Genomic DNA, 13,012 nt, shown 5'->3' with positions numbered 1-13,012 from the left:
GGGCTGTCCGTTTAACGGGTTAACGTAATTCATTATTTAAGTATTTTGACGCGGTTAATGCACTGGCCACGCCCCCAGCATCTTCAGAAATACACTTCAAAATAATTGAATTCAAAATAATTGAATTACAAAATAATTGACCATATGATTAAGGGTTTGGCTTATGTTACTTACATGCAATAATGCATAAATAATTATATGTAATCTGTATAACAATGACAAATAAAATGTTACTCTTACTTACTTTTGCACAACATAAAATATTAGTATTTTAAAGACTGTTGGTAACAAAACTGTTTTGGTTGCCAATGACTGCCATTGCATCTGATTTCATTAGCAAAATCTTCAGGCCATTGTAGCCTAAATATTTATGTTTAATACATTTTGTGTGGAAAGAAATTAAATATTTATTTCTTTAAGCTTTCAGGAATTGTTGGATACAGATAATGCTCCCGTATTCTGATCACTTGGACACATCTTTATTTGATAGGTACCTTTATTAGATTAAGGCAGTCATGGAGCAGGTATCAAAGCTGCTAATGCACTGCATTTGACAAAGGTGCTATTAGTAAAGCAATCAGAATCAGTAAAACAATAGGACTGTTTGGATAATCCGAGTTTCCCCGTCCACCCCATAGGGTGCCAACTCCAATGTAGCTCCCAACTCTAATTAAAACTTCCAAGTAAGCGTTCAGACCTTGATTAGCTTGTTCAGGTGTGTTTGATTAGAGTTGAATCAAAGCTCTTATTTCATAACACTCCATTCATTGCCTTAGATTATTGAAACTTTATTAAAACATATGTACATTCATGAGGTCAGCATATTGAGTGACTCAAAATGCTGAATAAATAAAGCATGGCACATCATTTACGAAGGGTAAATTTTCCTTTAAGCTTGGGTGTTTTCAAAATATTAATCTGAAAAGAAAAAGAGACCAGAGAGATTATTTTGCTTTGCTTTAAAGACTACCATTAAGTCACAGAACTGAAAGATAATGTTTCAGTTTGGACAAAATTCATTCAATTTCCCAGACACATCAGCATCCACTCTTCCTTTTCTCACCTCCATGAGACTCTTGAGGGTTATGCCTTGGCATAAAATACTTGTTTTCCAGTCCTTGCACGATTCTTTTCCACCCATTTCCTCGAATGTAAAAGGGGAGATCATTTCTTGGTTACTTTTTATGCAGTTTATCTTTCCTGAAAATAAAAATGAAATATTAATGGTAATGGTAAATGATCTGGATAGTTTCGGAATTGTTTCACCAATAGTTATAAAAATGTAATAACTGCATATAGGCTAGTGTTGTGTGTAAGTGGTGTCTGAAAAAATGCACATAAAAAACTAACCACCATAGTACGATGCATTGTGTTGGTAACAAACTAACTAGCCACGTCTGTTCCCGGACACAGTCTTATCTCCTTCTTTTGAACCAACATACGGCCGTTGTTAAAGACGTCACATGCATGTGGTGGAGGAATAACTTGTGCTATTTAATTGATTCAAGAGTTTTAAGATGCTGCTGTATTGAACATGACACCTATTTTCTGTTCAATGCTTTATTTGATCTCTGACTGATCGCGGGTTCCTTCTTACTTCATAATCTGAGGGTTCCCTGAATAGACATTTAGAACGGATATGCAAAAATACATAATTAAAATACATTTAACTAGAATGGAAGATACAGATAGTAATGCATGTTCTCTTGATTCTTGTGCCAAAGAGCATATTTATTAAAGCTTATATGTGTTTCTGACAAGACACTATGCTTCTAATCAAAGGTCCAAAGCTGTAGTTTCAGACATGTTCGTTTGTGACGTTGATTGCGAACGTTCATTTGAACTATGCTTCTGGAAAACACAGAATCGTTGAACCATGTTGAACTTGCGATCATAGTTGGCTAACAAAGCTTTTGGGAAACGCACCCCAGATTAGGAGAAATTTAGCATTACTTCATTTGCTCACCTAGTGGATTCTGTGCATGTTAATGGGTGCCGTCAGAATGAAAACGTCTTAAAAAATATTTCGATTCTTTTAAAAAGCTTTTCCCTTCACATAAAACTAATTAATTGATTGAGGCTTGTGGACTACTTGTTGATTATTGTGTTGTTTTTATCAGCTGTTGGACTCATTCTGACGGCACCCATTCACTGCAGAGGACCATTGTTGAGTAAGAGATGTTGAGCCTGATTTCTACAAATCTATTTCATTGAAAAGATTCATTAGATTTGAGGCTGTGATATCTAGTAAAACACAATTCATAAAATGCTATTTGAGCAGAATGTTATTTGAGTGAATGTTCAGCAATTTTACATTTTTGGGTGAAACTTTAACCCACTTTGTGTCAATTAAACGCACACCTGAAAGAATCCTAATAGTAATAGAACAATTAAAAAATGCTATTTTGAAACAATTATGTGGATAGAGAGCATAAATGCAGAAATCTGTATTGTTATAATTGGTGTAATACCTTGAGAAAGAAGGTTATGTGCTTCGAGATACATAAACATTGAAGATAACATACTGTTATACAGTGCTTCTCTGTCCAGTAAGGCCTCTTTGTTCCCACACGTGACAGGTACAAATTATTTTACTATATGCTTCAGCCATCTTGACTTTTTATTATGTATGTTCCAGAGATCCTCTTTGGTGTTTAGAAGAGGTGTCTTGTTAATTGAGCAGTAAAATCAAAATGTACAAATTATTTTACTATATGCTTCATTTTTTATATAAATAATGGTGGGAAGTGTCCAGCAAATGTGTGTTCATGCCAAAAGGTGTTTAATGAACAGCAACCTGTTTTTCTACACAAAACCAACCTTTTGGACTGGAGTCTGGAGGGCTGGGAAGATCTGGAGAATTTTACAAAATAAGAAGCAGATGATTTCAGAACTTAATGTACTTACTTAGACAGACAGATAAATGATCTGAATTAGAAGTCACCTCTCCTCGTGTCTTTATCTGTGGTGCTAGAGCTTTGTGATGATGGTCCAGCTTGGTCAGACACAGAGTGGCTCTCTGTCCTTCGCTTTTTAACCTCTTCTTCTTTTCCTGTGCCTTGATCCTCAGCTCTTTCTCTTCTTTTTTTGTTTGGCTGGCTCTCAAGAGCTAAGGAATTAGACAATGAATCAGCTGAAGAGGTAAATCTACTCTGAGACGGTGAGACAGACGGATGGATATGATTGCTCACAGTTCATCAGAGCTTTAGTGACTTCATCGAGTAGAGAGTAACGTTGTAAGATGTGCTCCTGGGACACACATCGCCAGAATCTTCTAACATTTTTCTTTCCATTTTTTTCAATGTGTTCCAATGCACAATACACACCATCATCTTTAGTAGTGTTCTTCAAAAAAGAAAAGGCCAAAATGTAAAATGTTAAACCTTTTTATTTATAGATCAATAGATGATTGGTCTGAAATTTTAGGATCAATCTTACGTAAAGCTCATCTTTAATGAGTCTGTTGTCCTTGAGATGTCTTAGAAACATCAACGGCTCTTCTATTGTAGACATCTTTGTCTTGTTTTGGCAGAAAAAAATGAACAACTGCTCATCTGTGAAAAATCCGATGTCCATAGTTTCCATGTTTCTTGTGCTAAAAAAACTGATTTTATATTACTGAATGTGTGGTACAGTACCTATGAATTTAACAGTTCTCCTCAAATAACTTTTTATTCATTGTATTTTACACAGTAAGCCTTGAGCCCACAGTGACTTAATTACAGCCCTGTCGTAAACATGCATACATGAGTAAAAAAATATATATTGTTTTACAGACACGACCAGTCCCTAAAGTGTTTTGCAGCAAATAGGAACAGTGTGCAGTTGCACCAGACATGACATGAGAGTAAGCAAAAAGGATTAAATGAACAAAATTATTGCTATTGCTTTTGTTTTGTTCATGTTGCAATCTTTAGTATTGTGTAGCTAAAATTGGCTTTGATCAAACATGCAACTCTTGTCTGCTCATGTCAGCTGTTACTGTACAGAATCATGCGCCGTGAAAGCCATTTTGACTTTGAATTTGACTTATTCTTTCATATCTGTCGTTTGGAGTTCAGCGCTATTCATTCCTGCGCGGCTAAATGCTCTTGCGTCTGCTTTTACGATACGAAGCTGATGCACACAACCAGTTATGTTTTCAGAGCAGGACAAAACACCTGATACGTGGAAATAAATTTGTGCATTAGTGTGAATGCAGTCTATTAAAGCTGCGAGTGTATGATCTCATCAATAATAATCAAAGGGCATTATGGCAGTGGTGCAGATTAAGAAAAACACATAATAACTACTAGGCTATTGTATGTAAACTTTCAATGGGCCTATAATCTGCTTGTTCTCCAACGAAAAAAAAAAAGGATTAAATGAACAAAGTACTGTTTGTGCAAGTACCTTACATGACCTATATTTACGTTTTAAGGGTTAAGTACCCTCTAAACGCAGGTAAAATGGTAGAAAACACACATAATAACTACATATTGGTTGGAGGACATGTCTATTGTCTGTAAAACCAGCTTTAAGAAAATGAAAGTTGCTACCTGGCTTGTTATTTCAGAATGTGATTATGTGAAGAATAAAAAAAATTCAAGAGATCTGAACAGATACAAAAAAATAGGAATTGGCTTAATGCGACTCACCTCGCTGCGTCTATGACTTTCTTTTTCTCTCTTGTCAGTCAGATACAGATTTACACGCTCCACTTAACCACACCTTTCAGCAGACCTGCCTGCACACCTGATCACTTGCTATCACAGAAGCCTTTATATCAGTGGTTCCCAACAAGTTTGACACCCTTGGAAAGCCTATTCAAAAGTTACGTTTTAAGGGTATTTAAAATCTCCGTAGCTTTTTCTTATTATTTATTTATTTGTTTCATTTCGAGTTTGCATGCAACAAACCTTATACCCTGTCCTGTCCTGTACGTGTGTTAGAATCCACAACCCTCACTGAAACGGGTTGGGTGGACAGTCTATACAGACCTGCGCGGGACAGATTTTTCAGTCCCGCTCCCGCACATTCTGTCCCGTTCCGCAACAATATAGATTATTTTTTCCCGCTATGTAAACATTAAAACTGAGCACACATGACGCTTCAGACCTGAAGCTCCAGACTTGTGGCTGCTGTATGCAGTATTTTGCTGCATTTGTCGCAGCTCGCAAAGGAAGGTGCTTTCCATACCGTCATACTAAGAAAAACATTTCCAAATATCGGATTTCCCTTTGTTTGGCTTTGTAGTTCTGTATGTTCCTTTCTTTAATAATGATAATATCTGTAGCATGCGCTGACCTGTATGTGACATTTTGCCTCGGTGTGGGTCTAAAAAACCACGTTTAATTTTGAGTTGTTCGTCAGCAGATAAATAATATTTCATTTCTTTTTAACTATTTAATTTTAAGATACCATTTTGCGGGAGTCCGCAAATAAATTGGCTTAATGTGACCGCCCGCACCCGCGTTCACACCAAACCTCGTCCCGCGCCGCACTGGGTTGCGTCGGGTCCCACGACTTACTCCCGCGGGATTGCAAGTCTCTACTCTCCGCTATCTCGGTAGTCCCCTCCTCCATCCCCTCAGATAGAAGACGTTAGTGCAATTTTTTCCCTTTTGGCACCCTCAAAAGATCTCACGGCACCCCTCAGTGCAGACCTGCCTGCAACCACTGCTTTATATTAAAAGGTTATTTGATAATGAAATGAAATTGCATTTAAGGTTAAAACAAACCCCCCCTTAAATTTTAACATAAAGAACAGTTTGTTTAAAAAAACAACAAAAAAATAATGATAATGTAAAATAAATAAATAAATAGTAAGAAGAAAATTCAAATAAAGCTGGAAGTGGAAACAGACAGGACCCGGCATGACGTGATCTAGCCATGCAGATTTTAAAGCAATGAACAACGAGCCAGAGACTTAATATGACTTGCATGGTTTCCCTGAATTTGATTTAACTGAATTGACAGTTTAAACTGCCAGCTACAAAAAAAACATGTAATGAACTGATTGTTTCTCCCTCCCATTTAAATCTTCATTCCCGTTATATTTGGATGAGCCAGTCAGATCCTGAAGTGCTGTCCGCATCCTGCTATTAATCTGTGGTTCTTTAAAATACAGTCATCATTTAGTTATGCTTGATCTAGATGTTTAGGATTGATGCCTTTATTTCTTTCAGTGCTCAACCTAGCTGTTCCACCTGATAATTATAGAGTGGAACAATTCCTCCCTCAGCGCTGAATTGAACTGAATAGCCTTTTAAATTCTAAGTTAATTCCTGAATTTGAAGTGAGGGGGCAGTTCTCATCTGTAAGTGAGGAAGAGCTCAAATTAATTGGAATTCAAAGATATTAATACAACTGTAATTTGATGCAAGTTGGTGTGCTAGAAAAAAAAAACCCATCTGAAATGTATAGATAGATAGATTCATTCATTCAGAATCATTGTACTCTACATTCATGATGAGTCGATTACACTATAGCAGCATAAAGTGACATAACAACAATATATTTAAACAAAAACACTAGTAATTGTTTAATAATAAATGTAAATCAAACAATCGAAATACTCTCCAAATTACTGCACACATTTTTAATACAAAACAAATAGTTTATTGAAGTTTAAAAAATAATAATAAGAAAAAATACAACAAGTGACAAAACTAAATCAAGTATGTTATTTTTCATGTTTAAATTAATTCTATCTCAGTTTAGAAATATATCACTATAAATCAGACAATTTTGGGTTAATTTGCTGATGTACATTTACTGATTTAGCTGTCAGTTGTGTTAACAAACAACCCACAGCCTGATGCTAAAGGAGCTTGAAGACGGTTTCAAACTCCCTCTTGAACGCTTCCTTCAGCCTCGAGGCCTTTCTGCTCAAGTCGCTGTCCTACGGAGAAGAGAGAGAGGAGGGGAAACAAATGTAGAGCTTAGCATATGAAAACAGGATGGTAAGGCGAAGACTCTTGTTAATGCTAAACATTGCGTAAGGTTAAAATAAGACTCACTTCACTGGAAGTGTCCCAGCTGTTGAAAACCAGTTCGGTATCTGTGACAAACGCTTGTACTGTTTGATAAGTATTATTCGCCAAGTTCATCTTCATTCTGTCCAGAGCAGTAATGTTCTGACTGAATCCTGGGACCTGAACACCAGCAGTTCAGATGTCACATACTGTACATATACACCACTTATCAGATCCGTAAAGGCCCGTTCACACCAAGCGCTATAACGATGAGCGTAACTAAAGATAATCATATTAGCGTACGCACCAGCTAACAACATCGTCTCTTTATTCTAAGCGCAAGTGTTTCGAGCTCGTGAGAACAGGATGGATTTTAATTCCAATGATAACGTTTCTCTTGTCGCTGTCATTCTGGTATGGACTCTGATGTTCATTAATATTAAAAAACGATTTCAGAACTACATGTTTATCGTTATCGTGCTGTGAACGGGGCTTTAATATGAGGTTTACATTGGTCTTGCTCTCGTGTAGCAGGTGTAACAGCAGGTACTGGCAGTGCTGGAAGACAATCAAACAGACAATACGTTATATATCAACATTTTTTGGTCTATAAAATGTAAGAAATGTTGTTTTGGACTCTGAATTCCACTGCACGGACTAAAAAGTTTTACATAAACATCACCAGCGTGTACTGAGAGACCGGACTGCTCAAAACGTCCCGCGTGGTCTTTTGATCGGAGCCTCCCATCTTCTTCATCACACAAAAAGTGCAGCTCCATTGGTTTCTGTACACACAAAACACACAACGTCCGTGCACACAAAGTGTCTAACCCAGCGCGATTTCTTCCTTTCTCACCCTAACGAGTCTTCTTGTACGGCAGGCAGGTGACAGAGCGAATGAAAAGCTCGCGGACACTCGTCACAACACACGAGATCTCCCTCAGAGTCACACACGTGACACACGTCATCGTTCTGCTGGGACAAGAGTTCACAGAGCATGTTTAGTTGTCATGTGGATGATGTTCTGGTGCGATTGTGATTGTGATTGTTGTCTTACTAGGTCCTGGTCCTGGTCTTTACACATCTTACAATCGCAGGCGATCATATGCAGTTGCAAAACTTTTTTCTGAAATGTACGTGAGAGTGTCAAATTATAAAAGTTAGAATTTTGAACACTGTTGGTTTTGATTTAGTCTCACAATTTGTTTGATTTAGCAAAAGTTACAAATATTTTTTTTTCACGTCAGTGAAGTTGAACAGTATCATGTAGCATGTACACTAGTCAAACATTTGATCAAAGTAAAACCTAAAAACAAAAACTCGATTCAATTCAAATGTTGACTAATAATACACCTGTGTAACAATTTAGTGCAGTAGGAAAATGTTATATGACACATTTGTAAAAACTTCTCTATAAATAAAGAGCAATAACCAAAACAATAGATGTGATAGTGATACAAAATAACACCGTAATAAATCTCTTTTCATATAAATCTTATCATTACAGCTTTATCCCTAATCCAAAAGTAAGCATGCTGTGTTATGACTGATCCATATGAATTATTTACAGTTAAATCAATACAAAGGGGTTGCTTTCTTCCAATGTGCATTAATTTTTAAAAATGAACTAATATACACACAGGTTGATGAATCAATGCCTATAAAATAAAAAAGCCCTGCCTTGCTGTGGTTTGCGTCATGCATCACTTTTTGAAGAGGAAAAAATGAAATGTTGAATGAGACCAAATGACTATTAACTGATGACTGCATGGTTTGATCTTCGTCCGACTAATCAGTGTTTACATTTTAAACATATTTTTTCAATTTTCCACTCCTAAATACATAAGAACTGAGGGCTCAAGATGAAATATTGTTTTAAAAAACATGCTTACCATTATAAGTTTTCCCAGAGGTATCCCATTGGATAAAATGTCTCTTCTCCACATTCCACCTGGCTTGTTCAGTCTGATGAAATCCTCAGGTGTCAGCCAGAAGTCTTTTGTTCTTATGCATCTCCCACAACGCCCTGGATTAACAACACTGAGGCTCCGTACCATAGTCTGACAAACCTTTAGAACTAATGTATTTGGGCACTTATATCACTCTTAAAAAGTTTTTGTCATTGCACTAGACACAAATATGACAAGTGGGACTTGCAATTAAATGCCGGCAGAGCCTCTCTGTATGTCATTTTTTGCTCAGGGTCTTCATGAAGTTAGTTCTTCTCAAAGTTACACAGTTATCTAGAGTACAGTATCATATTACTGTTCTATTAAACAAATTTACCAGTTCAATAAAGTTTATTTTATATGCAAAATATACTGTTTTGCCAATTAAATTTAATCAAACCTCATGGGGTATATTTGTTGCGATTGCTAAAAATACATTGCATGGGTCACCAAAGCTTATTTATTCAGCTTTCAGATCATCTCAGCTCTGCAACATTTACACTTACGACGCGTTTGTGGTGCAGTGTTATTTAGAGCTACTGTAAACGACTGACCAGCACATAATATTCATTATTTTTAAAGTAAGACCACTTGCATACCTGTGGCGAAGCGATATTTGTGCAGGATGCCAGAGCCAGAACCACAGGTGACAGGTAAAAATGAACCTTCAAACGCACTCATGTCGGTGATATCGTTATCGTCATCACTGGTCCTGCTGTTTGATTCTACAACAAAATAAAGAATACAGAAATATAGAAAACTGTTGATATTAACAAGCATATCGTCTGGCTGTGGGTCACTGATATACTGACCGGAGCAGGAGGGCAACAGCTGTTTCTGAAAATGAATGAAATGTTATTTACTGTTATTATTTTTTGAATGCGGTTATCATATCAGGTCATCATAAGTCATCACAGCAGGATCTTACCTTTCCTTTTCTGAGTCTGTTAGCAACAGTTGAGGAGTCAGGAGAGTCAGCGTCAGAGGAGTCAGGAGAATCGATCTGTTTATTCGGAGACTGGCTTTTCTTAAAGGATGACAAAAGTCCAGCCTATGGAAGATGTGCTCATCTTATCAACGCTGACACATGTATGTATGTGTATGTGACAAATAGAATTTGAATTTGAATATGTTATTGTTTTTAACATACTTTTGAATCATTCATGCTTTTTTTTTTTTTTTTTTTTTAGCCTTTATCGAATGCTTGTTATAAATGCATTGATTATGTATAAATTGAACCACTTTACGCGCCTCTATGAGTTTCTGGAGTGGAATATTTTCACAAAAGATGCTAGCCTTCCATTTTTTGCTCCTCTCTTTTCCTCCAAACCTCTCAAATTCGCTGGGCTTGAACCACTGGTCTTCGCTGAAGATGCACTTCTTCACTGTAGACAGAAAAACATTTATCTAAAATAATACTGGATCTACTTTTGTCCCGGAACCTCTCAGGATGCTCCAGAGACGTTCAAGACGTTATCCCACAAGTGGCTTTTCACGTGTATATTAAACACAGCTGCACCTACAGTCGTTATACATGTCCACATGCAGGATGCCGTCTTTATCTCCACATGTGACGGGAAGCTCAGATTTGTTTCCGATTTGTCGTTTCAAATACTGGCTGTAGTCTGAAACAAATATCACATGCGTAATATAACACAAACTTGTTCTTTTAAAAAATGCATCTGTACTATTAAACCATTTCTATATGGATATATCTGACCAATATATCCGTTGTTTTGTCTTTTACATTGAAATTAAGTCATTTTGGGCATCATCGAAGCTTTAAAATACACAACATTACACTCAGGGTGGTGTCTTTACAATGCATCTAATTGTTTTGTAATGTAATTGCTTTGGTACCATCAGATCTTCTCTTCTTGGGCGTACAGTGGGAAGATGGCCTCAGTTTCCTCTTGTTCCCTCCTGCGCTGTCGTTCTCGCTCAGACTGTCAGATTCTGTGCTGCTCTCGAAATCATAATCTGATTCAGATTTTGAGTCAGAGGTCGTGTCTGTGTCCGACTCTCCTTCCATGTCCTGCGCTTCTCTGAAAAACATGCAATATTGATTGATTATAGGAAATGATCTTTCTGTTCATGTAATGCTGAATAAAAACAGATGACCAAAATTAGCACGAAATGACAAATGAAACACGAACATGTTAATAAAAAAGTAGTTTACCAATAAAGTAAATGTTTATGTTTAAGTGCAATCGTTTCAATATAAGGGACGTCACTGTAAAAGTCACTGTAAAAAGCACTGATTGTAACATTAAAATAATAAATGTACTTATAAATAAAAGTACATATGCATTCATTATTTATATATTAGCATTATATCTTTAAATTAATGTCATATTCATTCTTTTTCAATAGCTACACTACACTACGCTTCATGTTCTGCAGTAATTTAACTTTTTATATATCTTTTATATATTTATCACATCCTCTGCATTATAGTAGCTGCAGAAAGCACACTAAATCACAAAAAAACAAGTCATCTAAGAAATAGATGAACTCAGTACATTATAATGAGACTGAATCATACTGAAACAAAACTGAAAGTCACTTCCTGTACTGTTTTGAAAACCGTGTGACAGGCAGAAGAAAATAGCAAAGAAAATAATAGAAACCACAGGGCAGAAAATATTAACATACATTAGCAATAATATCAAACTTGAATGAATGTACTTACCTTGCTGTGTTGATGACTTGCTGTCTGTTTCCTCGCTCTAAGCACAGATCATCATGAACATACAAACACACTCCACCTAACCACACCTTTCAGCAGCGACCGCCTCACTCTTCCTCTTGAAAAAAGAAAGAAAGAAAAAAGACCAACTTGCACATCATTCAGAATTTCATTTGTGAATCCTGTTTAAACTGTAAGCCATTTTCTGAATTTGACTTATAAGTACTGACTTGAACCGACTGTAGTACAAATCCTCCCCTTTGTTGCGCAAAAGAGCGCCTACAGGAGACGTTCTTGCACCGTATTTGTCTCAGATACATGGAAATGAAACTGAAATTTAAACTGTCTCACCAAATACAAACAACTATCAGCCACACTCTCCTTACAAACCAGCACTTCTCCACACGTGATCAAATATTAACTAATAAAAGCTTAAAAGTTAGATACATTCAATTACTGGGTATATCATAGTAGTTCTTGTATTAATGTCCCAAATAGAAATAATTAAAATAATCCGATCGAGATCAATATATCGCACCCAAATACAAAAAGGTTAGGTAGGTCTTTACTCTAATGAGAAGCAAAAACAAGATGCAAGAGTGACCAAAGGTCTTCAAACAAATCATAAAAATCATAAAAAAATAAAAGAGCTCACTAAGTTGTTCAATGTCGTTAGGCAGAATTACAGCATATGAATATGATGTATGCTTTATGGCTTACGGGCTTTATGGAGTAAATTGACATCCAAAATGTTTCATATGTTTCATAAAGATGTCCAATAAATTTGAGACCTTGGCTGAATACATACTTTTCAGTGATTTTGTTGAAGGCCATGTATATTTTGTAGGTGACTTGTAATAGATGCTACTCTTCCACGTCTTGTGAAGCCCTTCTCCTCAAACTGTACAGACGTAAACATTAAATATGAAATATACACGAAACACACTTCTCTCCTGAAGACAGAGAAATATTATACACAACATGAATGGGTGCTCATATTAAAAACTACTTATTTACTTTTGCTTCAAAGTTTTAAATCATTAGTTACCCGTGTGTCATTTTTATTCTTGGTTTCTGTTTACACTGAATACTGGATAAACTGATTCAGCGTTTATCTTCTTTAGGTCTGTGAGGGTCAAATGCCACATTTAGTTAACTTGACTGATACAGAGAAACAAATAGATATTTCGAAACATTACCATGTTTGCCATGAAAACAAATACTATAGAAGTCAGTGGCTGCTGGCAACGGTTTGGTTCCCACCATTCCTCAAAATAGCATCTTTTCTTTTCAGCAGAAGACAGACACTCATACAGGCTCAGGCTCGAAACGACGTCAGTATGAGTAAATGATGAAAGAATGTTTAACCTCCCATTTAATGCAAACATTTGACTGAATTCACCCAGCACACCTGTCAC

General features: G+C 36.4%; 2 protein-coding genes and 1 long non-coding RNA gene across 5 annotated transcripts; all 3 read right to left on the bottom strand.

Annotated features, from left to right (window-relative positions):
• Nucleotides 1-483: 483 nt before the first annotated feature.
• Nucleotides 484-2,580, bottom strand: LOC122341920. The gene is made up of 3 exons (XR_006250500.1): nt 2,526-2,580; nt 1,064-1,200; nt 484-918 (listed from the first exon to the last, which is right to left on the bottom strand). It is a non-coding gene; the product is annotated as an uncharacterized LOC122341920 (long non-coding RNA).
• Nucleotides 2,581-2,586: 6 nt separating this feature from the next.
• On the bottom strand, nt 2,587-4,774 carry si:dkey-68o6.8. The gene is made up of 6 exons (XM_043234707.1): nt 4,638-4,774; nt 3,439-3,595; nt 3,192-3,345; nt 2,945-3,109; nt 2,821-2,853; nt 2,587-2,645 (listed from the first exon to the last, which is right to left on the bottom strand). Exons 2-6 carry the CDS (start codon nt 3,583-3,585, stop codon nt 2,587-2,589), a joined length of 558 nt encoding a protein of 185 aa, XP_043090642.1. The 5' UTR covers nt 3,586-3,595; nt 4,638-4,774.
• A 1,804-nt stretch (nt 4,775-6,578) lies between these two features.
• LOC122341907 (nuclear body protein SP140-like protein) lies at nt 6,579-11,952 on the bottom strand. 3 transcript variants are annotated; one of them, XR_006250499.1, is made up of 15 exons: nt 11,825-11,952; nt 11,598-11,712; nt 10,766-10,950; nt 10,429-10,530; nt 10,157-10,290; nt 9,834-9,956; nt 9,718-9,742; nt 9,505-9,630; nt 8,849-8,982; nt 8,014-8,082; nt 7,813-7,931; nt 7,628-7,741; nt 7,467-7,514; nt 7,002-7,136; nt 6,579-6,883 (listed from the first exon to the last, which is right to left on the bottom strand). XR_006250499.1 is itself a non-coding variant. In XM_043235602.1 (15 exons), exons 3-15 carry the CDS (start codon nt 10,935-10,937, stop codon nt 6,803-6,805), a joined length of 1,368 nt encoding a protein of 455 aa, XP_043091537.1. In that variant the 5' UTR covers nt 10,938-10,950; nt 11,598-11,712; nt 11,825-11,952; the 3' UTR covers nt 6,581-6,802. The 3 variants fall into 3 exon arrangements, 2 of the variants coding, with proteins under 2 accessions (XP_043091537.1, XP_043091535.1); XM_043235602.1 differs by having other exon boundaries at nt 6,581-6,883; nt 7,639-7,741; nt 7,813-7,928; XM_043235600.1 differs by having other exon boundaries at nt 6,582-6,883; nt 7,639-7,741.
• Nucleotides 11,953-13,012: the final 1,060 nt, after the last annotated feature.

The sequence above is a fragment of the Puntigrus tetrazona genome, chromosome 3 (assembly GCF_018831695.1).
Source record: "Puntigrus tetrazona isolate hp1 chromosome 3, ASM1883169v1, whole genome shotgun sequence".
NCBI lineage: Eukaryota > Metazoa > Chordata > Actinopteri > Cypriniformes > Cyprinidae > Puntigrus > Puntigrus tetrazona.
The sequence above is the reverse complement of the archived record's forward strand: the minus strand, read 5'-3'. Positions and strand labels throughout refer to the sequence as shown.